At 54.3% G+C, this 27,816-nt stretch overlaps 1 protein-coding gene across 1 annotated transcript in view; it reads left to right on the top strand.

The window, feature by feature from the left end:
- si:ch211-126j24.1 (phosphofurin acidic cluster sorting protein 2) overlaps positions 1 to 25,006 on the top strand; it is a gene marked incomplete at its 3' end in the record, with an annotated part of 536,875 nt that extends 511,869 nt beyond the window's left edge. The window contains exons 21-23 of the mRNA XM_067977559.1: positions 1,175 to 1,313; positions 3,337 to 3,560; positions 24,893 to 25,006. Coding sequence (XP_067833660.1) covers positions 1,175 to 1,313; positions 3,337 to 3,560; positions 24,893 to 25,006 — 477 coding nt within the window. The remainder of the gene's footprint in view (positions 1 to 1,174; positions 1,314 to 3,336; positions 3,561 to 24,892) is intronic.
- Between the last annotated feature and the right edge of the window lie 2,810 nt (positions 25,007 to 27,816).

Here is a 27,816-nt window from a genome sequence, read left to right as displayed (position 1 = left end):
GGTGGGGAGAGTCCATGATAGGGGAGAGTGTACATGGGCTGTGGGAGGAGATTAAATGGGTGGGGAGAGTCCATGATAGGGGAGAGTGTACACGGGCTGTGGGGGGAGATTAAATGGGTGGGGAGAGTCCATGATAGGGGAGAGTGTACATGGGCTGTGGGAGGAGATTAAATGGGTGGGGAGAGTCCATGATAGGGGAGACTGTACATGGGCTGTGGGGGGAGATTAAATGGGTGGGGAGAGTCCATGATAGGGGAGAGTGTACATGGGCTGTGGGAGGAGATTAAATGGGTGGGGAGAGTCCATGATAGGGGAGAGTGTACATGGGCTGTGGGAGGATATTAAATGGGTGGGCAGAGTCCATGATAGGGGAGAGTGTACACGGGCTGTGGGAGGATATTAAATGGGTGGGGAGAGTCCATGATAGGGGAGAGTGTCCATGGGCTGTGGGAGGAGATTAAATGGGTGGGGAGAGTCCATGATAGGGGAGAGTGTACATGGGCTGTGGGAGGAGATTAAATGGGTGGGGAGAGTCCATGATAGGGGAGAGTGTAGATGGGCTGTGGGAGGAGATTAAATGGGTGGGTAGAGTCCATGATAGGGGAGAGTGTAGATGGGCTGTGGGAGGAGATTAAATGGGTGGGGAGAGTCCATGATAGGGGAGAGTGTACATGGGCTGTGGGAGGAGATTAAATGGGTGGGTAGAGTCCATGATAGGGGAGAGTGTACATGGGCTGTGGGAGGAGATTAAATGGGTGGGTAGAGTCCATGATAGGGGAGAGTGTACATGGGCTGTGGGAGGAGATTAAATGGGTGGGGAGAGTCCATGATAGGGGAGAGTGTACACGGGCTGTGGGAGGAGATTAAATGGGTGGGGAGAGTCCATGATAGGGGAGAGTGTAGATGGGCTGTGGGAGGAGATTAAATGGGTGGGGAGAGTCCATGATAGGGGAGAGTGTACATGGGCTGTGGGAGGAGATTAAATGGGTGGGGAGAGTCCATGATAGGGGAGAGTGTACACGGGCTGTGGGAGGAGATTAAATGGGTGGGGAGAGTCCATGATAGGGGAGAGTGTAGATGGGCTGTGGGAGGAGCACGCTTATTGGCTGAATGACTCGTCCTTACATTCGTGTGTAAATACAATGTATTAATGACAGTTCGATCTGTTTTTTAGTTGACTCCGATGATGCCACTATGTGTAATGTCAGTATCTTGTCGCCGACACCAACCCCCAGCAGCACGTCTTACACGAAAGATATCAATGCCACCCCACCACCCTCTCCCTCCGTCTCCGGCGTCCTCACAGGAGCTTGGTAAGGCTGGTCATGATAAGACTGTATACAGAGGAGGTTATGGGCAGAATGTTGTGCTTGTGTGTGATTGCTGCGCCCACCAATGGCTCATTGCGTAAATGCACCGTCCGCAGTGATGCTGAGCACTAAAGAGCAAAAGTTCCCCGGACTCATTGCTCAGGCCATGCTGAGTTAGCTGATCTTAGACTGGGTCGCAGATGGGGGCACAACCTTTGGCCTCCTCACGTCTGGGTTAGGGAGAGGAAACCTCAGCCCGGGTCCATGCTCTGGATCAATATCCGTTGGCCCTGGCTGAACGGGAGCATGTGCAGACGGCAGGTGAGCACAGTCTTGGGTTTGCCCAGCTCTCACCTTCTGGTCACCTGGTTACAGCACCGTACGGCTGCCGGAACCCCTGGAACTGTACCCAGGGCACGAATCAGGAGAGGAACTGTTGCTCATTCTCAGCGGCCGGACAAATGAGTGACCCATGGGACTCGATACTGATACATGGAGGAGGCCAGATAGCAATAAGCTCACCCAGGGGTGAAACCATGAAAGTCTGCAGGAGGGACGAAAGTGCATGGGCTTGGTACATGGTCAGTGTGGTCTCCGCTCAGACAGGGTACAGTCCTCGGGGTAGAAATTAGCCTGGACCCAAACAGGGGGACCTGAGGCCGGCCCAAAATTGGTCCTCAGGCCTCATCTACATATTCTTGCCCCGCCTCCACAGGCAGCTCGTCCCACTGGGAAAATAAACCTTGGGCCCTCAGAGGGTTGGAGCGGACAGCGGGGCGGGGCGGGGCGGGAGGGGGAGGCAAACACCAGGAATGTGGAATTGGGGGAAGATCCTGGCTCCACAGAAAAGTGGGGTTTTTAACATAAAATGAACACTTGCCTTTGATTGGGAGCCACTGAAGAATCCTGAGCTGAGCTGGCTTGTGAGCATTGATGGAGAGTATGGGCATGTGCACACCAGATGAGGGGAGAAACAGACTCGGCTGTCACACCTTCCATGGAGGATTAGCCAGCCCACTGTTAACTACTGGGCACACCCATTTAATACCCCGCTCCCTGTGAGCAACTCTCGCTGGAAGGGAGTGTGGGCCAAGGTTTAAAGGGTTAAATTACGAGGACAGGTTACGTAGACTTGACTTGTATTCCCTTGGGTTTAGAAGATTAAGGGGTGATCCAATCGAGGTGTTTAAAATAGTAAAGGGATTTGATAGGGTGGATAGAGAGAAACTATTCCCTCCGGTGGGGGAGTCCAGAACGAGGGGGCAGAACCTTAAAATTAGAGCCGGGCCGTTCAGGGGTGATGTCAGGAAGCACTTCTTCACACAAAGGGGAGTGGGAATCTGGAACTCTCTCCCCCAAAAAAGCTGTTGATGCAGTGGGTCACTTGGAAAATTTCAAGACTGAGATCGATAGATTTTTGTTGGGTCAGGGTATCAGGGGGTATGAAGCAACAGCAAGGCCACCAAATGGAGTTCAGGTACAGACTAGCCATGATCTAATTGAATGGCAGAACATACTTGAGGGGTTGAATGGCCTCCTCCTGCTTCTATATCAGAGATAGGGCAAGGACTTTGTAGCCCAATTCGCTTACCCACACTGTGTGGCACCTGCCAGGATTGCAAGGTCATGGAATCAATCTGACAGAAAATGCCTACCAGGTGACTGCTGCCAATGGAATCGTATGTCCCATTATGGAGTCCTGGTCCATCAGCTGAGATGGCAGGGCAGGGCCGAGCCGAGCAGGGCCGAGCCGAGATAAGCAGGGCCGAGCCAGGCAGCGCAGGGCTGAGCCGGGCAGTGCCGAGCAGGGCATGGCAGAGCTGGGCCGAGCAGAGCCGAGCCGGGCAGGGACGAGCCAGGCAGGGCAGGGCAGGGCAGGTCAGAACAAATTAAAGCAAAAAACAGACATCACTGTAAACCTGAACTCTCACTGAGTAAAGTGTGTGTGGTTTTAGTCAGTCAGAATCAGCACTCTGGCTCTTACAGAATCTGTTTCCTTCATTCCATGGGGTCGTGCTCTCGGCAGCTCCCCAGGGAGCGGAGGGGAGGTGATGGGACTGCAGGTCGATTACTGGACCACGCAGCTGCCGGATAAGAAGAGAGACGGTGAGAAACGGGACATCGGCAACAAGAACACCTTGAAGAGCAACTTCCGCTCACTCCAAGTGACCCGGCTACCGAACGGTGGGGAGATGATGGCACCAGCCACCATGCTGATGACTGTGGTAACCAAGGAGAAAAATAAGAAAGGTGAGAGTGGAGTGGGGCTGATGGGGATCCATTTTCAGTGGGCGGGTCTGGATAAAGACAGTACCACACGGGGTGAGATATGGGGAATATAGCTCGAGGAGACCATGCTCAGTAGTTGCGTTGTGTGTGAGTCAGTCAGTGTGTAAACATCCTGGGGTTTATGAATTTTGTGCTCATCAAGGTGAGGGGAAGGGGTTAACCAGAGAATCACACAAGGGGGCCATTTGGCCCATCGTGCCTGTACTGGCTCTTTGAAAAAGATATCCAATTAGCCCCATCCCCCTGCTCTTTCCCCATAGCCCTGCAAATTTTTTTTTTCCATGTATTTATCCAATTCCCTTTTGAAAGTTATTATTGAATCTGCTTCCACCGCCGTTTCAGGCAGTGAATTCCAGATCATTACAACTCGCTGCGTAAAAAAAATTCTCCTCATCTCCCCTCTGGTTCTTTTGCCGATCACCTTAAATCTGTGTCCTCTGGTTACCGACCCTTCTGCCACTGGAAACCGTCTCTCCTTATTTACTCTGTCAAAATCGTTCATAATTTTGAACACCTCTATCAAATCTCCCCATAATCTTCTCTGCTCTAAGGAGAACAATCCCAGCTTAATAAGAACATAAGAAATAGGAGCAGGAGTAGGCCAATCAGCCCCTCGAGCCTGCTCCGCCATTCAATAAGATCATGGCTGATCTGATCCTAACCTCAAATCGAAATTTATGTCCAATTTCCTGCCCGCTCCCCGTAACCCCTAATTCCCTTTACTTCTAGGAAACTGGCTATTTCTGTTTTAAATTTATTTAATGATGGAGCTTCCACAGCTTCCTGGGGCAGCAAATTCCACAGACCTACTACCCTCTGAGTGAAGAACTTTCTCCTCATCTCAGTTTTGAAAGATGCAGCCCCTTATTCTAAGATTATGCCCCCGAGTTCTAGTTTCACCCATCCTTGGGAACATCCTTACCGCATCCACCCAATCAAGCCCCTTCACAATCTGAGATGTTTCAATAAGATCGCCTCTCATTCTTCTGAACTCCAATGAGTAAAGTCCCAATCTACTCAACCTCTCCTCATATGTCCGCCCCCTCATCCCCGGGATTAACCGAGTGAACCTTCTTTGTACTGCCTCGAGAGCAAGTATGTCTTTTATTAAGTATGGACACCACAACTGTATGCAGCTTCACCAGTCTCTCCGTGTAACTGAATTCCCTCATCCCTGGCACCATTCTAGTAAATCTCCTCTGCACCCTCTCTAAGGCCTTGTCGTCCTTCCTAAAGTGTGGAGCCCAGAATTGGACACAATAATCCAGTTGAGGCCGAACCAGTGTTTTATAAAATTGGGGCTTGGCATCCTTTCTGTTTCAGGGTGCTAATGTCAGGTGCACCACGAATGAGGTTCAGGGTAAAGGCTCCTTCTACATATATCTCAACACTGTATTTCAGCCCAAACCTCAGGAGCACACTGGAATTAGGGCACTTCTGGGCTGTGGCCTTGAGCCAGGATACAGTGGATACTTGCCTTCCATCTGTCAGGGGTGGGATTTGAGCCCAGGTCCCAGAGGGTGAAAGGACAGTGTGTGACCCTCTGCCCCATCCAGTCCCCCATCAGAGAGAGAGGAGCCCTTCATCCCCTCTGTCAGGGGCAGGATTTGACCGCAGGTCCCACAGAGTGAAAGGTCAGCCTGACCCGCCACCCCACCCAGGTCCCTCTCTTGTGTAAACAGGTTTCATCTCCCATTTCCCTTATAGTATCATCTACAGAGTCAACGAATCATAAGAACATAGGTAATAGGAGCAGGAGTAGGCCACATGGCCCCTCAAGCCTGCTCCGCCATTCAATCAGATCATGGCTGATCTTCAACCTCGACTCCGCTTTCCTGCCCGATCCCCATATCTCTTGATTCCCCTAGAGTCCAAAAATCTATCGATCTCAGCCTTGAATATATTCATTGACTCAGCATCCACAGCCCTCTGGGGTGGAGAATTCCAAAGATTCACAACCCTCTGAGTGAAGAAATTCCACCTTCTCTCAGTCTTAAATGGCCGACCTCTTATCCTGAGACTATGCCTCCTAGTTCTAGACTCTCCAGCCAAGGGGAAACAGCCTCTCAGCATCTACCCTGTCAAGCCCACACAGAATCCTATATGTTTCAATGAGATCACCTCTCATTCTTCTAAACTCCAGACAGTATAGGCCCATTTTACTCAATCTTGCCTCATTGGACACCCCTCTCATCCCAGGAATTAATCTAGTGAACCTTCTCTGCACCGCCTCCAAGGCAAGTATATCCTTCCTTAGATAAGGAGACCAAAACTGTACACAGTACTCCAGGTGAGGTCTCACCAGGGCCCTATATAATTGCAGCAAGACCTCCTTACTCTTGTACTCCAACCCCCTGCAATAAAGGCCAACATGCCATTTGCTTTTCTAATTGCTTGCTGTACCTGCATGTTAACTTTTTGTGTTTCTTGTACGAGGACACCCAATTCTCTCTGAACACCAACATTTAATTGTTTCTCACCATTTAAAAAATATTCTGTTTTTCTATTCTTCCTACCAAAGTGAATAACCTCACATTTCCCCACATTATACTCCATCTGCCACCTTCTTGCCCACTCACTTAACCTGTCTATATCCCTTTGCAGACTCTTTGAGTCCTCCTCGCAGCTTACTTTCCCACCTAGCTTTGTATCGTCAGCAAACTTGGATACATTACACTCAGTCCCTTCATCTGAGTCATTTATATAGATTGTAAATATCTGAGTCCCAAGCACTGATCCTTGCGGTACCCCACTAGTTACAGCCTGACAACCTGAGAATGACCCGTTTATCCCTACTCTCTGTTTTCTGTCCGTTAACCAATCCTCTATCCATGCTAATATATTACCCCCAACCCCATGAGCCCTTATCTTGTGTAACAGCCTTTTATGTGACACCTTATCGAATACCTTTTGAAAATCCAAATATACGACATCCACTGGTTCCCTTTTATCTACCCTGCTAGTTACATCCTCAAAAAACTCTAATAAATTTGTCAAACATGATTTCCCTTTCATAAAATCATGTTGACTCTGCCTAATCATATTATGATTTTCTAAGTGCCCTGTTACCACTTCCTTAATAATGGATTCCAGCATTTTCCCGAGGACTGGTGTCAGACTAACTGGCCTGTAGTTCCCTGTTTGCTCTCTCTCTCCTTTCTTGAATAGTGGGGTTACATTTGCTACCTTTCAATCAGTCGTTCCTTAATTGAATTCACACAGTGCCCACAGTATGGTTTTTTAAATCTCTTCCCTGTGCTGTCTCCTCTCAGGTGGGACGTGTAATTGATGAGATGCGGAACAGCTCATAAGAACATAAGAACATAAGAAATAGGAGCAGGAGTAGGCCAATCGGCCCCTCGAGCCTGCTCCGCCATTCAATAAGATCATGGCTGATCTGATCCTAACCTCAAATCTAAATTCATGTCCAATTTCCTGCCCGCTCCCCGTAGCTCCTTGTGGTTTAGAGCCGAGTTTGTTTGAAGTTCAGGTATCATTTAATATCCAGAGAGACAGCATTTTGCATTAACTGCTGAATCAGCTCCCTGTCGGGAAATGATCCATCAAGTGACAGCACGAACTCCACACCCTCTTTGGGAGTGCATGTACATGTTAAACTGCTGCCTCACCTCACTCTCACGTGTAATTACAGGATGTATATTCACTTGGTGACTAATCTGCAGGGATGCGGTGGCTGTTGAGCTAACTGATTACATGCGTGAGTGTCAGGTTCACCCGTCCTACAGACCATGAGCTGGGCAGGGCTGCCACCAGGATTTCAGTAAACTATATTGCTGGGGTCTGTAAAATTTTCATACTACGCCCCCTTAAACCATGAAGAACACCCAACAGTACAGTTCCAGCCTCTGTGCTTCCAAACTTAGACTGTGTCTGGAGAGAGCTAGGGCAGTGTAGTGACTGTGCTACTGAGCTCGTAACCCAAAGGTTGTGAGTTCAAATCCCAAAGTGGTGAATTGCATTCAATAAATCTGATAACTTTTGGGCTGGCACCAGGAATAATATCCATGGGATCTGTCGGATTGTTGTAAAAACCCAACTGGTTCACTAATCCTAGAATCTTACAGCACAGAAGGAGGCCGTTTGAAAGAGCTGCCCAATTTAGTCCCACACCCCGGCCAGAGGCTTGTTCCCCATAACTCTGCAAAATTAGTAGCGATAGCAAAATACTGCAGATGCTGGAAATCTGAAATAAGAGCAGAACATGCTGGAAATACTCAGCTGGTCAGGCAACATCTGTGGAGACAGAAACAGATGTTTCTAGTCGATGACCTTTCGTCAGTTCTGACCAAGGGTGATTGACTTGAAAGGTTAACTCTCCACAGATGCCGCCTGACCTGCTGAGTATTACGAGCATTTTCTGCTCTTACACCTGCAAATTAGTCCCCTCCAAATACATGTCCAATTGCCTTTTGAAAGTTCCTATGGTATCTGCTTCCACCGCCCTTTCAGGTAGTGCGTTCCAGATCATAACAACCCTCTGTGTGAAAAAAAATTCTCCTCTTTTCCCCTCTGGTTCTTTTGCTGATTATTTTAAATCTATGACCTCTGGTTATCGATCCACTTGCCAGAGGAAACAGTTTCTCCCTACTTGCTCTGGTAAACCCCTCAGAACTTTGAACACCTCTATTAGGTCTCCCCTTACAATCATAGAATGGATACAGCACAGCAGGAGGCCATTCGGCCCATCGAGCCCGTGCCAGCTCTTTCCCCGTAGCCCTGCAAATTATTTCCCTTCAAGTATTTATCCAATTCCTTTTTGAAAGCCACGATTGAATCTGCTTCCACCGCCCTTTCAGGCAGCACATTCCAGATCATAACTACTCACTGAGTAAAAAAATGTTTCCTCGTGTCGCCTCTGGCTCTTTTGCCAATCACCTTAAATCCGTGTCCTCTGGTTCCCGACCCTTCCACCAATGGGAACAGTTTCTCTTTATTTACTTTATCTAAACCCTTCATGATTTTGAACACTTCTATCAAATCTCCTCTTAACCTTCTCTGCTCTAAGGAGAACAATCCCAGCTTCTCCAGTCTATCCACATAACTGAAGTCCCTCATCCCTGGAACCATTCTAGTAAATCTCCTCTGCACCCTCTCTAAGGCCTTCACATCCTTCCTAAAGTGCGGTGCCCAGATTTGAACACAATATTCCAGTTGAGGCCGAACCAGTGTTTTATAAAGGTTTAGCATAACTTCCTTGCTTTTGTACTCTCTGCCTCCATTAATAAAGCCCTGGATCTCATATGCTTTTTTAACAGTTTATCAACTTGTCCTGCCACCTTCAAAGGTTTGTGTACATCCTCCCCCAGGTCTCGCTGTTCCTGCATCCCCTTTAAAATTGTAGCATTTAGTTTATATTGCCTCTCCTCATTCCCCCCACCAAACCGCATCACTTCACACTTCTCTGCGTTAAATTTCATCTGCCATGTGTCTGCCCATTTCACCAGTCAGTCTCTGTCCTCCTGAAGTCTGTTACTATCCTCCACATTGTTTACTACATTTCTGAGTTTCGTGTCATCTGCAAACTTTGAAATTATACCCTCTATAACAAAGTCCAGGTCATTAATATATATCAAAAAGAGCAGCGGTCCTAATAATGTGGGGAACCAGGAAATAACCCAGAGAACATGAGTTCAAATCCCACCATGGCAGTTTGAGAATTTGAATTCAGTTTAAGAAATCTGTTAATAAAAAGTTGGTGTCAGTAAAAGTGACCCAAAAGCTGTCAGATTGTCATTAAAAATCCAACTGGTTCATTAATGTCCTTCAGGGAAGAAAATCGGCCTCGTTCCTGAACCACTACAGTCCATATTCGTGGTCGCAGTTTGATACGACTGAGTGATTTGCTAAGTCATTTGAGAAGGCAGTTAAGAGTCAAACAGATTGGAGTGGTACTGGAACCACAAAAAGACCCAGCAGCGCCACACAGGGGGGTGTGTACACACACTGATCTATCGGGGTGGGCAGTGCCACACAGGGGGGTGTGTACACACACTGATCTATCGGGGTGGGCAGTGCCACACAGGGGGGTGTGTACACACACTGATCTATCGGGGTGGGCAGTGCCACACAGGGGGGGTGTACACACACTGATCTATCAGGGTGGGCAGTGCCACATTGGGGGGGGTGTACACACACTGATCTATCGGGGTGGGCAGTGCCACACAGGGGGGTGTGTACACACACTGATCTATCAGGGTGGGCAGTGCCACACAGGGGGGTGTACACACACTGATCTATCGGGGTGGGCAGTGCCACACAGGGGGGTGTGTACACACACTGATCTATCGGGGTGGGCAGTGCCACACAGGGGGGTGTGTACACACACTGATCTATCAGGGTGGGCAGTGCCACACTGGGGGGTGTGTACACACACTGATCTATCGGGGTGGGCAGTGCCACACAGGGGGGGGTGTACACACACTGATCTATCAGGGTGGGCAGTACCACACAGGGGGGTGTGTACACACACTGATCTATCGGGGTGGGCAGTGCCACACAGGGGGGGGTGTACACACACTGATCTATCAGGGTGGGCAGTACCACACAGGGGGGTGTGTACACACACTGATCTATCAGGGTGGGCAGTGCCACACAGGGGTGTGTGTACACACACTGATCTATCGGGGTGGGCAGTGCCACACAGGGGGGTGTGTACACACACTGATCTATCGGGGTGGGCAGTGCCACACAGGGGGGGGTGTACACACACTGATCTATCAGGGTGCGCAGTGCCACACAGGGGGGTGTGTACACACACTGATCTATCAGGGTGGGCAGTGCCACACAGGGAGGTGTGTACACACACTGATCTATCAGGGTGCGCAGTGTCACACAGGGGGGTGTGTACACACACTGATCTATCGGGGTGGGCAGTGCCACACAGGGGGGTGTGTACACACACTGATCTATCGGGGTGGGCAGTGCCACACAGGGGGGGTGTACACACACTGATCTATCAGGGTGGGCAGTGCCACACAGGGGGGGGTGTACACACACTGATCTATCAGGGTGGGCAGTGCCACATAGGGAGGTGTGTACACACACTGATCTATCGGGGTGGGCAGTGCCACACAGGGGGGGGTGTACACACACTGATCTATCAGGGTGGGCAGTGCCACACAGGGGGGGGTGTACACACACTGATCTATCAAGGCGGGCAGTGCCACACGGGGGTGTGTACACACACTGATCTATCAGGGTGGGCAGTGCCACACAGGGGTGTGTGTACACACACTGATCTATCAGGGTGGGCAGTGTCACACAGGGGGGTGTGTACACACACTGATCTATCGGGGTGGGCAGTGCCACACAGGGGGGTGTGTACACACACTGATCTATCAGGGTGGGCAGTGCCACACAGGGGGGTGTGTACACACACTGATCTATCAAGGCGGGCAGTGCCACACAGGGGGGTGTGTACACACACTGATCTATCAAGGCGGGCAGTGCCACACAGAGGGTGTGTACACACACTGATCTATCAGGGTGGGCAGTGCCACACAGGGGGGGTGTACACACACTGATCTATCAGGGTGGGCAGTGCCACACAGGGAGGTGTGTACACACACTGATCTATCAAGGCGGGCAGTGCCACACAGGGGGGTGTGTACACACACTGATCTATCAAGGCGGGCAGTGCCACACAGGGGGGTGTGTACACACACTGATCTATCGGGGTGGGCAGTGCCACACAGGGGGGTGTGTACCCACACTGATCTATCGGGGTGGGCAGTGCCACACAGGGGGGTGTACACACACTGATCTATCAAGGCGGGCAGTGCCACACAGGGGGGTGTGTACACACACTGATCTATCAGGGTGGGCAGTGCCACACAGGGGGGTGTGTACACACACTGATCTATCGGGGTGGGCAGTGCCACACAGGGGGGTGTGTACACACACTGATCTATCGGGGTGGGCAGTGCCACACAGGGGGGTGTGTACACACACTGATCTATCGGGGTGGGCAGTGCCACACAGGGGGGTGTGTACACACACTTATCTATCGGGGTGGGCAGTGCCACACTGCGGGGGGGGGTGTGTACACACTGATCTATCAGGGTGGGCAGTGCCACACAGGGAGGGGTGTACACACACTGATCTATGAGAGTGGGCAGTGCCACACAGGGGGGTGTGTGCACACACTGATCTATCAGGGTGGGCAGTGCCACACTGGGTGGTGTGTACACACACTGATCTATCAGGGTGGGCAGTGCCACACAGGGGGGTGTGTACACACACTGATCTATCGGGGTGGGCAGTGCCACACTGGGTGGTGTGTACACACACTGATCTATCAGGGTGGGCAGTGCCACACAGGGGGGTGTGTACACACACTGATCTATCGGGGTGGGCAGTGCCACACAGGGGGGTGTGTACACACACTTATCTATCGGGGTGGGCAGTGCCACACTGCGGGGGTGTGTGTACACACTGATCTATCAGGGTGGGCAGTGCCACACAGGGGGGTGTGTACACACACTGATCTATCAGGGTGGGCAGTGTCACACAGGGGGGTGTGTACACACACTGATCTATCGGGGTGGGCAGTGCCACACAGGGGGGTGTGTACACGCACTGATCTATCAGGGTTGGCAGTGCCACACAGGGGGTGTGTGTACACACACTGATCTATCGGGTGGGCAGTGTCACACAGGGGGGTGTGTACACACACTGATCTATCAGGGTGGGCAGTGCCACACAGGGGTGTGTGTACACACACTGATCTATCAGGGTGGGCAGTGCCACACAGGGGGGTGTGTACACACACTGATCTATCAGGGTGGGCAGTGCCACACAGGGGGGTGTGTACACACACTGATCTATCGGGGTGGGCAGTGCCACACAGGGGGGGGTGTACACACACTGATCTATCGGGGTGGGCAGTGCCACACAGGGGTGTGTGTACACACACTGATCTATCGGGGTGGGCAGTGCCACACAGGGGGGTGTGTACACACACTGATCTATCAGGGTGGGCAGTGCCACACAGGGGGGTGTGTACACACACTGATCTATCAGGGTGGGCAGTGCCACACAGGGGTGTGTGTACACACACTGATCTATCGGGGTGGGCAGTGCCACACAGGGGGGTGTGTACACACACTGATCTATCGGGGTGGGCAGTGCCACACAGGGGGGGGGGTGTACACACACTGATCTATCGGGGTGGGCAGTGCCACACAGGGGGGTGTGTACACACACTGATCTATCGGGGTGGGCAGTGCCACACAGGGGGGTGTGTACACACACTGATCTATCAAGGCGGGCAGTGCCACACAGGGGGGTGTGTACACACACTGATCTATCAGGGTGGGCAGTGCCACACAGGGGGGTGTGTACACACACTGATCTATCGGGGTGGGCAGTGCCACACAGGGGGGTGTGTACACACACTGATCTATCAGGGTGGGCAGTGCCACACTGGGGGGTGTGTACACACACTGATCTATCGGGGTGGGCAGTGCCACACAGGGGGGTGTGTACACACACTGATCTATCGGGGTGGGCAGTGCCACACAGGGGGGGGTGTACACACACTGATCTATCAGGGTGGGCAGTACCACACAGGGGGGTGTGTACACACACTGATCTATCAGGGTGGGCAGTGCCACACAGGGGTGTGTGTACACACACTGATCTATCGGGGTGGGCAGTGCCACACAGGGGGGTGTGTACACACACTGATCTATCGGGGTGGGCAGTGCCACACAGGGGGGGGTGTACACACACTGATCTATCAGGGTGCGCAGTGCCACACAGGGGGGTGTGTACACACACTGATCTATCAGGGTGGGCAGTGCCACACAGGGAGGTGTGTACACACACTGATCTATCAGGGTGCGCAGTGTCACACAGGGGGGTGTGTACACACACTGATCTATCGGGGTGGGCAGTGCCACACAGGGGGGTGTGTACACACACTGATCTATCGGGGTGGGCAGTGCCACACAGGGGGGGTGTACACACACTGATCTATCAGGGTGGGCAGTGCCACACAGGGGGGGGTGTACACACACTGATCTATCAGGGTGGGCAGTGCCACATAGGGAGGTGTGTACACACACTGATCTATCGGGGTGGGCAGTGCCACACAGGGGGGGGTGTACACACACTGATCTATCAGGGTGGGCAGTGCCACACAGGGGGGTGTGTACACACACTGATCTATCGGGGTGGGCAGTGCCACACGGGGGTGTGTACACACACTGATCTATCAGGGTGGGCAGTGCCACACAGGGGTGTGTGTACACACACTGATCTATCAGGGTGGGCAGTGTCACACAGGGGGGTGTGTACACACACTGATCTATCGGGGTGGGCAGTGCCACACAGGGGGGTGTGTACACACACTGATCTATCAGGGTGGGCAGTGCCACACAGGGGGGTGTGTACACACACTGATCTATCAAGGCGGGCAGTGCCACACAGGGGGGTGTGTACACACACTGATCTATCAAGGCGGGCAGTGCCACACAGAGGGTGTGTACACACACTGATCTATCAGGGTGGGCAGTGCCACACAGGGGGGGTGTACACACACTGATCTATCAGGGTGGGCAGTGCCACACAGGGAGGTGTGTACACACACTGATCTATCAAGGCGGGCAGTGCCACACAGGGGGGTGTGTACACACACTGATCTATCAAGGCGGGCAGTGCCACACAGGGGGGTGTGTACACACACTGATCTATCGGGGTGGGCAGTGCCACACAGGGGGGTGTGTACCCACACTGATCTATCGGGGTGGGCAGTGCCACACAGGGGGGTGTACACACACTGATCTATCAAGGCGGGCAGTGCCACACAGGGGGGTGTGTACACACACTGATCTATCAGGGTGGGCAGTGCCACACAGGGGGGTGTGTACACACACTGATCTATCGGGGTGGGCAGTGCCACACAGGGGGGTGTGTACACACACTGATCTATCGGGGTGGGCAGTGCCACACAGGGGGGTGTGTACACACACTGATCTATCGGGGTGGGCAGTGCCACACAGGGGGGTGTGTACACACACTTATCTATCGGGGTGGGCAGTGCCACACTGCGGGGGGGGTGTGTACACACTGATCTATCAGGGTGGGCAGTGCCACACAGGGAGGGGTGTACACACACTGATCTATGAGAGTGGGCAGTGCCACACAGGGGGGTGTGTGCACACACTGATCTATCAGGGTGGGCAGTGCCACACTGGGTGGTGTGTACACACACTGATCTATCAGGGTGGGCAGTGCCACACAGGGGGGTGTGTACACACACTGATCTATCGGGGTGGGCAGTGCCACACTGGGTGGTGTGTACACACACTGATCTATCAGGGTGGGCAGTGCCACACAGGGGGGTGTGTACACACACTGATCTATCGGGGTGGGCAGTGCCACACAGGGGGGTGTGTACACACACTTATCTATCGGGGTGGGCAGTGCCACACTGCGGGGGTGTGTGTACACACTGATCTATCAGGGTGGGCAGTGCCACACAGGGGGGTGTGTACACACACTGATCTATCAGGGTGGGCAGTGTCACACAGGGGGGTGTGTACACACACTGATCTATCGGGGTGGGCAGTGCCACACAGGGGGGTGTGTACACGCACTGATCTATCAGGGTTGGCAGTGCCACACAGGGGGTGTGTGTACACACACTGATCTATCGGGTGGGCAGTGTCACACAGGGGGGTGTGTACACACACTGATCTATCAGGGTGGGCAGTGCCACACAGGGGTGTGTGTACACACACTGATCTATCAGGGTGGGCAGTGCCACACAGGGGGGTGTGTACACACACTGATCTATCAGGGTGGGCAGTGCCACACAGGGGGGTGTGTACACACACTGATCTATCGGGGTGGGCAGTGCCACACAGGGGGGGGTGTACACACACTGATCTATCGGGGTGGGCAGTGCCACACAGGGGTGTGTGTACACACACTGATCTATCGGGGTGGGCAGTGCCACACAGGGGGGTGTGTACACACACTGATCTATCAGGGTGGGCAGTGCCACACAGGGGGGTGTGTACACACACTGATCTATCAGGGTGGGCAGTGCCACACAGGGGTGTGTGTACACACACTGATCTATCGGGGTGGGCAGTGCCACACAGGGGGGTGTGTACACACACTGATCTATCGGGGTGGGCAGTGCCACACAGGGGGGGGGTGTACACACACTGATCTATCGGGGTGGGCAGTGCCACACAGGGGGGTGTGTACACACACTGATCTATCAGGGTGGGCAGTGCCACACAGGGGGGTGTGTACACACACTGATCTATCGGGGTGGGCAGTGCCACACAGGGGGGTGTGTACACACACTGATCTATCGGGGTGGGCAGTGCCACACAGGGGGATGTGTACACACACTGATCTATCGGGGTGGGCAGTGCCACACAGGGGGTGTGTACACACACTGATCTATCAGGGTGGGCAGTGCCACACAGGGGGGTGTGTACCCACACTGATCTATCGGGGTGGGCAGTGCCACACAGGGGGGTTGTACCCACACTGATCTATCGGGGTGGGCAGTGCCACACAGGGGGGGGTGTACACACACTGATCTATCAGGGTGGGCAGTGCCACACAGGGGGGTGTACACACACTGATCTATCAAGGCGGGCAGTGCCACACAGGGTGGTGTGTACACACACTGATCTATCAGGGTGGGCAGTGCCACACAGGGGGGTGTGTACACACACTGATCTATCGGGGTGGGCAGTGCCACACAGGGGGGTGTGTACACACACTGATCTATCGGGGTGGGCAGTGCCACACAGGGGGGTGTGTACACACACTTATCTATCGGGGTGGGCAGTGCCACACTGCGGGGGGTGTGTGTACACACTGATCTATCGGGGTGGGCAGTGCCACACAGGGGGGGGTGTACACACACTGATCTATCAGGGTGGGCAGTGCCACACAGGGGGGGGTGTACACACACTGATCTATCAAGGCGGGCAGTGCCACACGGGGGTGTGTACACACACTGATCTATCAGGGTGGGCAGTGCCACACAGGGGTGTGTGTACACACACTGATCTATCAGGGTGGGCAGTGTCACACAGGGGGGTGTGTACACACACTGATCTATCGGGGTGGGCAGTGCCACACAGGGGGGTGTGTACACACACTGATCTATCAGGGTGGGCAGTGCCACACAGGGGGGTGTGTACACACACTGATCTATCAAGGCGGGCAGTGCCACACAGGGGGGTGTGTACACACACTGATCTATCAAGGCGGGCAGTGCCACACAGAGGGTGTGTACACACACTGATCTATCAGGGTGGGCAGTGCCACACAGGGGGGGTGTACACACACTGATCTATCAGGGTGGGCAGTGCCACACAGGGAGGTGTGTACACACACTGATCTATCAAGGCGGGCAGTGCCACACAGGGGGGTGTGTACACACACTGATCTATCAAGGCGGGCAGTGCCACACAGGGGGGTGTGTACACACACTGATCTATCGGGGTGGGCAGTGCCACACAGGGGGGTGTGTACCCACACTGATCTATCGGGGTGGGCAGTGCCACACAGGGGGGTGTACACACACTGATCTATCAAGGCGGGCAGTGCCACACAGGGGGGTGTGTACACACACTGATCTATCAGGGTGGGCAGTGCCACACAGGGGGGTGTGTACACACACTGATCTATCGGGGTGGGCAGTGCCACACAGGGGGGTGTGTACACACACTGATCTATCGGGGTGGGCAGTGCCACACAGGGGGGTGTGTACACACACTGATCTATCGGGGTGGGCAGTGCCACACAGGGGGGTGTGTACACACACTTATCTATCGGGGTGGGCAGTGCCACACTGCGGGGGGGGTGTGTACACACTGATCTATCAGGGTGGGCAGTGCCACACAGGGAGGGGTGTACACACACTGATCTATGAGAGTGGGCAGTGCCACACAGGGGGGTGTGTGCACACACTGATCTATCAGGGTGGGCAGTGCCACACTGGGTGGTGTGTACACACACTGATCTATCAGGGTGGGCAGTGCCACACAGGGGGGTGTGTACACACACTGATCTATCGGGGTGGGCAGTGCCACACTGGGTGGTGTGTACACACACTGATCTATCAGGGTGGGCAGTGCCACACAGGGGGGTGTGTACACACACTGATCTATCGGGGTGGGCAGTGCCACACAGGGGGGTGTGTACACACACTTATCTATCGGGGTGGGCAGTGCCACACTGCGGGGGTGTGTGTACACACTGATCTATCAGGGTGGGCAGTGCCACACAGGGGGGTGTGTACACACACTGATCTATCAGGGTGGGCAGTGTCACACAGGGGGGTGTGTACACACACTGATCTATCGGGGTGGGCAGTGCCACACAGGGGGGTGTGTACACGCACTGATCTATCAGGGTTGGCAGTGCCACACAGGGGGTGTGTGTACACACACTGATCTATCGGGGTGGGCAGTGCCACACAGGGGGGGGTGTACACACACTGATCTATCGGGGTGGGCAGTGCCACACAGGGGTGTGTGTACACACACTGATCTATCGGGGTGGGCAGTGCCACACAGGGGGGTGTGTACACACACTGATCTATCAGGGTGGGCAGTGCCACACAGGGGGGTGTGTACACACACTGATCTATCAGGGTGGGCAGTGCCACACAGGGGTGTGTGTACACACACTGATCTATCGGGGTGGGCAGTGCCACACAGGGGGGTGTGTACACACACTGATCTATCGGGGTGGGCAGTGCCACACAGGGGGGGGGTGTACACACACTGATCTATCGGGGTGGGCAGTGCCACACAGGGGGGTGTGTACACACACTGATCTATCAGGGTGGGCAGTGCCACACAGGGGGGTGTGTACACACACTGATCTATCGGGGTGGGCAGTGCCACACAGGGGGGTGTGTACACACACTGATCTATCGGGGTGGGCAGTGCCACACAGGGGGATGTGTACACACACTGATCTATCGGGGTGGGCAGTGCCACACAGGGGGTGTGTACACACACTGATCTATCAGGGTGGGCAGTGCCACACAGGGGGGTGTGTACCCACACTGATCTATCGGGGTGGGCAGTGCCACACAGGGGGGTTGTACCCACACTGATCTATCGGGGTGGGCAGTGCCACACAGGGGGGGGTGGACACACACTGATCTATCAGGGTGGGCAGTGCCACACAGGGGGGTGTACACACACTGATCTATCAAGGCGGGCAGTGCCACACAGGGTGGTGTGTACACACACTGATCTATCAGGGTGGGCAGTGCCACACAGGGGGTGTGTACACACACTGATCTATCGGGGTGGGCAGTGCCACACAGGGGGGTGTGTACACACACTGATCTATCGGGGTGGGCAGTGCCACACAGGGGGGTGTGTACACACACTTATCTATCGGGGTGGGCAGTGCCACACTGCGGGGGGTGTGTGTACACACTGATCTATCAGGGTGGGCAGTGCCACACATGGAGGGGTGTACACACACTGATCTATCAGGGTGGGCAGTGCCACACAGGGGGGTGTGTGCACACACTGATCTATCGGGGTGGGCAGTGCCACACTGTGTGGTGTGTACACACACTGATCTATCAGGGTGGGCAGTGCCACACAGGGGGGGGTGTGCACACACTGATCTATCAGGGTGGGCAGTGCCACACAGGGGGGTGTGTACACACACTGATCTATCGGTGTGGGCAGTGCCACACAGGGGGGTGTGTACACACACTGATCTATCGGGGTGGGCAGTGCCACACAGGGGGGGGTGTACACACACTGATCTATCAGGGTGGGCAGTGCCACACAGGGGGGGTGTACACACACTGATCTATCAGGGTGGGCAGTGCCACACAGGGAGGTGTGTACACACACTGATCTATCGGGGTGGGCAGTGCCACACAGGGGGGGGTGTACACACACTGATCTATCAGGGTGGGCAGTGCCACACAGGGGGTTGTGTACACACACTGATCTATCAGGGTGGGCAGTGCCACACAGGGAGGTGTGTACACACACTGATCTATCAAGGCGGGCAGTGCCACACAGGGGGGTGTGTACACACACTGATCTATCAAGGCGGGCAGTGCCACACAGGGGGGTGTGTACACACACTGATCTATCAGGGTGGGCAGTGCCACACAGGGGGGGTGTACACACACTGATCTATCAGGGTGGGCAGTGCCACACAGGGAGGTGTGTACACACACTGATCTATCAAGGCGGGCAGTGCCACACAGGGGTGTGTGTACACACACTGATCTATCAGGGTGGGCAGTGCCACACAGGGGGGTGTGTACACACACTGATCTATCAAGGCGGGCAGTGCCACACAGGGGGGTGTGTGCACACACTGATCTATCGGGGTGGGCAGTGCCACACAGGGGGGTGTGTACCCACACTGATCTATCGGGTTGGGCAGTGCCACACAGGGGGGTGTGTACACACACTGATCAATCGGGGTGGGCAGTGCCACACAGGGGGGGGTGTGCACACACTGATCTATCAGGGTGGGCAGTGCCACACAGGGGGGGGTGTACACACACTGATCTATCAAGGCGGGCAGTGCCACACAGGGGGGTGTGTACACACACTGATCTATCAGGGTGGGCAGTGCCACACAGGGGGGTGTGTACACACACTGATCTATCGGGGTGGGCAGTGCCACACAGGGGGGTGTGTACACACACTGATCTATCGGGGTGGGCAGTGCCACACAGGGGGGTGTGTACACACACTTATCTATCGGGGTGGGCAGTGCCACACTGCGGGGGGTGTGTGTACACACTGATCTATCAGGGTGGGCAGTGCCACACAGGGAGGGGTGTACACACACTGATCTATCAGGGTGGGCAGTGCCACACAGGGGGGTGTGTGCACACACTGATCTATCGGGGTGGGCAGTGCCACACTGGGTGGTGTGTACACACACTGATCTATCAGGGTGGGCAGTGCCACACAGGGGGGGTGTGCACACACTGATCTATCAGGGTGGGCAGTGCCACACAGGGGGGTGTGTGCACACACTGATCTATCGGGGTGGGCAGTGCCACCCAGGGGGGTGTGTACACACACTGATCTATCAGGGTGGGCAGTGCCACACAGGGGGGTGTGTACACACACTGATCTATCAAGGCGGGCAGTGCCACACAGGGGGGTGTGTACACACACTGATCTATCAAGGCGGGCAGTGCCACACAGGGGGGTGTGTACACACACTGATCTATCGGGGTGGGCAGTGCCACACAGGGGGGTGTGTACACACACTGATCTATCAGGGTGGGCAGTGCCACACAGGGGGGGTGTACACACACTGATCTATCAGGGTGGGCAGTGCCACACAGGGAGGTGTGTACACACACTGATCTATCGGGGTGGGCAGTGCCACACAGGGGGGGGTGTACACACACTGATCTATCAGGGTGGGCAGTGCCACACAGGGGTGTGTGTACACACACTGATCTATCAGGGTGGGCAGTGCCACACAGGGAGGTGTGTACACACACTGATCTATCAAGGCAGGCAGTGCCACACAGGGGGGTGTGTACACACACTGATCTATCAAGGCGGGCAGTGCCACACAGGGGGGTGTGTACACACACTGATCTATCAGGGTGGGCAGTGCCACACAGGGGGGGTGTACACACACTGATCTATCAGGGTGGGCAGTGCCACACAGGGAGGTGTGTACACACACTGATCTATCAAGGCGGGCAGTGCCACACAGGGGGGTGTGTACACACACTGATCTATCAGGGTGGGCAGTGCCACACAGGGGGGTGTGTACACACACTGATCTATCAAGGCAGGCAGTGCCACACAGGGGGGTGTGTACACACTGATCTATCGGGGTGGGCAGTGCCACACAGGGGGGTGTGTACCCACACTGATCTATCGGGGTGGGCAGTGCCACACAGGGGGGGTGTACACACACTGATCAATCGGGGTGGGCAGTGCCACACAGGGGGGGGTGTGCACACACTGATCTATCAGGGTGGGCAGTGCCACACAGGGGGGGGTGTACACACACTGATCTATCAGGGTGGGCAGTGCCACACAGGGGGGTGTGTACACACACTGATCTATCAGGGTGGGCAGTGCCACACAGGGGGGTGTGTACACACACTGATCTATCGGGGTGGGCAGTGCCACACAGGGGGGTGTGTACACACACTGATCTATCGGGGTGGGCAGTGCCACACAGGGGGGAGTGTACACACACTGATCTATCAGGGTGGGCAGTGCCACACAGGGGGGTGTGTACACACACTGATCTATCGGGGTGGGCAGTGCCACACAGGGGGGTGTGTACACACACTGATCTATCGGGGTGGGCAGTGCCACACAGGGGGGTGTGTACACACACTTATCTATCGGGGTGGGCAGTGCCACACTGCGGGGGGGTGTGTACACACTGATCTATCAGGGTGGGCAGTGCCACACAGGGAGGGGTATACACACACTGATCTATCAGGGTGGGCAGTGCCACACAGGGGGGTGTGTGCACACACTGATCTATCGGGGTGGGCAGTGCCACACTGGGTGGTGTGTACACACACTGATCTATCAGGGTGGGCAGTGCCACACAGGGGGGGGGGTGTGCACACATTGATCTATCAGGGTGGGCAGTGCCACACAGGGGGGTGTGTGCACACACTGATCTATCGGGGTGGGCAGTGCCACCCAGGGGGGTGTGTACACACACTGATCTATCAGTGTGGGCAGTGCCACACAGGGGGGTGTGTACACACACTGATCTATCAAGGCGGGCAGTGCCACACAGGGGGGTGTGTACACACACTGATCTATCAAGGCGGGCAGTGCCACACAGGGGGGTGTGTACACACCCTGATCTATCAGGGTGAGCAGTGTCACACAGGGGGGTGTGTACACACACTGATCTATCAGGGTGGGCAGTGCCACACAGGGGGGTGTGTACACACACTGATCTATCAGGGTGGGCAGTGCCACACAGGGGGGTGTGTACACGCACTGATCTATCAAGGCGGGCAGTGCCACACAGGGGGGTGTGTACACGCACTGATCTATCAAGGCGGGCAGTGCCACACAGGGGGGTGTGTACACGCACTGATCTATCAGGGTGGGCAGTGCCACACAGGGGGGTGTGTACACACACTGATCTATCGGGGTGGGCAGTGCCACACAGGGGGGTGTGTACACACACTGATCTATCAGGGTGGGCAGTGCCACACAGGGGGGGTGTACACACACTGATCTATCAGGGTGGGCAGTGCCACACAGGGAGGTGTGTACACACACTGATCTATCAAGGCGGGCAGTGCCACACAGGGGGGTGTGTACACGCACTGATCTATCAGGGTGGGCAGTGCCACACAGGGGGGTGTGTACACACACTGATCTATCGGGGTGGGCAGTGCCACACAGGGGGGTGTGTACACACACTGATCTATCGGGGTGGGCAGTGCCACGCAGGGGGGGGGGTGTACACACACTGATCTATCGGGGTGGGCAGTGCCACACAGGGGGGTGTGTACACACACTGATCTATCGGGGTGGGCAGTGCCACACAGGGGGGGGTGTACACACACTGATCTATCAGGGTGGGCAGTGCCACACAGGGGTGTGTGTACACACACTGATCTATCGGGTGGGCAGTGTCACACAGGGGGGTGTGTACACACACTGATCTATCAGGGTGGGCAGTGCCACACAGGGGGGTGTGTACACACACTGATCTATCAGGGTGGGCAGTGCCACACAGGGGGGTGTGTACACACACTGATCTATCGGGGTGGGCAGTGCCACACAGGGGGGTGTGTACACACACTGATCTGTCGGGGTGGGCAGTGCCACACAGGGGGGGTGTACACACACTGATCTATCAGGGTGGGCAGTGCCACACAGGGGGGTGTGTACACACACTGATCTATCAGGGTGGGCAGTGCCACACAGGGGGGTGTGTACACACACTGATCTATCGGGGTGGGCAGTGCCACACAGGGGGGTGTGTACACGCACTGATCTATCGGGGTGGGCAGTGCCACACAGGGGGGTGTACACACACTGATCTATCAGGGTGGGCAGTGCCACACAGGGGGGTGTGTACACACACTGATCTATCGGGGTGGGCAGTGCCACACAGGGGTGTGTGTACACACACTGATCTATCGGGGTGGGCAGTGCCACACAGGGGGGTGTGTACACACACTGATCTATCGGGGTGGGCAGTGCCACACAGGGGGATGTGTACACACACTGATCTATCGGGGTGGGCAGTGCCACACAGGGGTGTGTGTACACACACTGATCTATCGGGGTGGGCAGTGCCACACGGGGGGGGGGTGTGTACACACACTGATCTATCGGGGTGGGCAGTGCCACACAGGGGGGTGTGTACACACACTGATCTATCAGGGTGGGCAGTGCCACACAGGGGGGTGTGTACACACACTGATCTATCGGGGTGGGCAGTGCCACACAGGGGGGGTGTACACACACTGATCTATCGGGGTGGGCAGTGCCACACAGGGGGGTGTGTACACACACTGATCTATCGGGGTGGGCAGTGCCACACGGGGGGGGGGTGTGTACACACACTGATCTATCGGGGTGGGCAGTGCCACACAGGGGGGTGTGTACACACACTGATCTATCAGGGTGGGCAGTGCCACACAGGGGGGTGTGTACACACACTGATCTATCGGGGTGGGCAGTGCCACACAGGGGGGGTGTACACACACTGATCTATCGGGGTGGGCAGTGCCACACAGGGGGGTGTGTACACACACTGATCTATCAGGGTGGGCAGTGCCACACAGGGGGGGGTGTACACACACTGATCTATCAAGGCGGGCAGTGCCACACTGGGGGGTGTGTACACCCACTGATCTATCGGGGTGGGCAGTGCCACACAGGGGGGGGTGTACACACACTGATCTATTGGGGTGGGCAGTGCCACACTGGGTGGTGTGTACACACACTGATCTATCGGGGTGGGCAGTGCCACACAGGGAGGTGTGTACACACACTGATCTATCGGGGTGGGCAGTGCCACACAGGGGGGTGTGTACACCCACTGATCTATCGGGGTGGGCAGTGCCACACTGGGTGGTGTGTACACACACTGATCTATCAAGGCGGGCAGTGCCACACAGGGGTGTGTGTACACACACTGATCTATCAGGTGGGCAATGCCTGCACAGGGGGGTGTGTGCACACACTGATCTATCAGGTGGGCAGCGACTGCACGCTCTCTTACTGAGCAATGTTTCTGAATGTTGTTTTTCTCTGTCCTTCCAGTGATGTTTTTAAGTAAGAAACCAAGAGAGAAAGAGCTGGACTCTAAGAGCCAAGTCATCGAGGGAATCAGCAGGTTAATCTGTACAGCCAAACACCAGCAAACCATGCTGAAAGGTGAGAGACTGTACACTGGGATAACTCGCCCTCCCCACGAAACACAGCACCGGTGGGGGAGTGGGGGGAAACCAGCCCAGTGTAATCAGTGGGGGAGGGGAAACCAGCCCAGTGTAATCAGTGGGGGAGGGGAAACCAGCCCAGTGTAATCAGTGGGGGAGGGGAAACCAGCCCAGTGTACCTGGGTCTCTGACGGGAGGGGAGGGGATCCAGTTCTGGTCAGACCCACCTCGAGCACTGTGTCCAGTTCTGGTCAGACCCACATTGAAAACTGTGTCCATAAGAACATAAGAAATAGGAGCAGGAGTAGGCCAATCGGCCCCTCGAGCCTGCTCCGCCATTCAATAAGATCATGGCTGATCTGATCCTAACCTCAAATCTAAATTCATGTCCAATTTCCTGCCCGCTCCCCGTAACCCCTAATTCCCCTTACTTCTAGGAAACTGTCTATTTCTGTTTTAAATTTATTTAATGATGTAGCTTCCACAGCTTCCTGGGGCAGCAAATTCCACAGACCTACTACCCTCTGAGTGAAGAAGTTTCTCCTCATCTCAGTTTTGAAAGAGCAGCCCCTTATTCTAAGATTATGCCCCCGAGTTCTAGTTTCACCCATCCTTGGGAACATCCTCACCGCATCCACCCGATCAAGCCCCTTCACAATCTTATATGTTTCAATAAGATCGCCTCTCATTCTTCTGAACTCCAATGAGTAGAGTCCCAATCTACACAACCTCTCCTCATATGTCCGCCCCCTCATCCCCGGGATTAACCGAGTGAACCTTCTTTGTACTGCCTCGAGAGCAAGTATGTCTTTTCTTAAGTATGGACACCAAAACTGTATGCAGTATTCCAGGTGCGGTCTCACCAATACCTTATATAACTGCAGCAATACCTCCCTGTTTTTATATTCTATCCCCCCAGCAATAAAAGCCAACATTCCGTTGGCCTTCTTGATCACCTGCTGCACCTGCATACTAACTTTTTGATTTTCTTGCACTCGGACCCCCAGATCCCTTTGTACTGCAGTACTTTCCAGTTTAGAATCATAGAATCATGGAAGTTTACAACATGGAAACAGGCCCTTCGGCCCAACATGTCCATGTCGCCCAGTTTATACCACTAAGCTAGTCCCAATTGCCTGCACTTGGCCCATATCCCTCTATACCCATCTTACCCATGTAACTGTCCAAATGCTTTTTAAAAGACAAAATTGTACCCGCCTCTACTACTGCCTCTGGCAGCTCGTTCCAGACACTCACCACCCTTTGAGTGAAAAAATTGCCCCTCTGGACCCTTTTGTATCTCTCCCCTCTCACCTTAAATCTGTGCCCCCTCGTTATAGACTTCCCCACCTTTGGGAAAAGATTTTGACTATCGACCTTATCTATGCCCCTCATTATTTTATAGACTTCTATAAGGTCACCCCTTAACCTCCTACTCTCCAGGGAAAAAAGTCCCAGTCTATCCAACCTCTCCCTATAAGTCAAACCATCAAGTCCCGGTAGCATCCTAGTAAATCTTTTCTGCACTCTTTCTAGTTTAATAATATCCTTTCTATAATAGGGTGACCAGAACTGTACATAGTTTCTCGCCATTAAGATAATAACTTGCTCTCTGATTTTCCCTGCCAAAGTGCATAACCTCACATTTTCCAATATTGTATTGCATCTGCCAAATCTCCGCCCACTCACCCAGCCTGTCTATATCCCCTTGTAGGTTTTTTATGTCCTCCTCACTCTCTACTTTCCCTTCCATCTTTGTATCATCTGCAAACTTTGATATGTTACACTCGGTCCCCTCCTCCAAATCGTTAATATAGATTGTAAAGAGTTGGGGACCCAGCACCGACCCCTGCGGAACACCACTGGCTACAGGTTGCCAGTCCGAGAATGTACCATTTATCCCAACTCTCTGCTTCCTGTTAGATAACCAATCCTCCACCCATGCCAGAATATTACCCCTAATCCAGTGATTCTTTATCTTGAGCAATAATCTTTTATGTGGCACCTTGTCGAATGCCTTCTGGAAGTCTAAATACACTACGTCCACTGGTTCCCCTTTATCCACCCTGCACGTTATGTCCTCAAAGAACTCAAGCAAATTTGTCAGACATGATTTCCCCTTCATAAAGCCATGCTGATTTTGTCCTATTAAATTATGTTTATCCAGTTCTGGTCAGACCCACCTTGCGCACTGTGTCCAGTTCTGGTCAGACCCACCTTGAGCACTGTGTCCAGTTCTGGTCAGACCCACCTTGAGCACTGTGTCCAGTTCTGGTCAGACCTACCTTGAGCACTGTGTCCAGTTCTGGTCAGACCCACCTTGAGCACTGTGTCCAGTCCTGGTCAGACCCACCTTGAGCACTGTGTCCAGTTCTGGTCAGACCCACCTTGAGCACTGTGTCCAGTTCTGGTCAGACCTACCTTGAGCACTGTGTCCAGTTCTGGTCAGACCCACCTTGAGCACTGTGTCCAGTCCTGGTCAGACCCACCTTGAGCACTGTGTCCAGTTCTGGTCAGACCCACCTTGAGCACTGTGTCCAGTTCTGGTCAGTCCCACCTTGAGCACTGTGTCCAGTTCTGGTCAGACCCACCTTGAGCACTGTGTCCAGTTCTGGTCAGTCCCACCTTGAGCACTGTGTCCAGTTCTGGTCAGTCCCACCTTGAGCACTGTGTCCAGTTCTGGTCAGACCCACCTTGAGCACTGTGTCCAGTTCTGGTCACTGAGACACAAGGGAGAGGTTCACACACTGGAGGCAGTGCAGAGAGGGGCACAAGGCTGATCCCCAGGGTTCGGGAGGGCTGACCAGA

The sequence above is a fragment of the Heptranchias perlo genome, unplaced genomic scaffold (assembly GCF_035084215.1).
Source record: "Heptranchias perlo isolate sHepPer1 unplaced genomic scaffold, sHepPer1.hap1 HAP1_SCAFFOLD_160, whole genome shotgun sequence".
In the NCBI taxonomy this organism is placed as follows: Eukaryota; Metazoa; Chordata; class Chondrichthyes; order Hexanchiformes; family Hexanchidae; genus Heptranchias; species Heptranchias perlo.
Note: the sequence above shows the minus strand (reverse complement) of the source record. Positions and strands in the feature narration are given on the sequence as shown.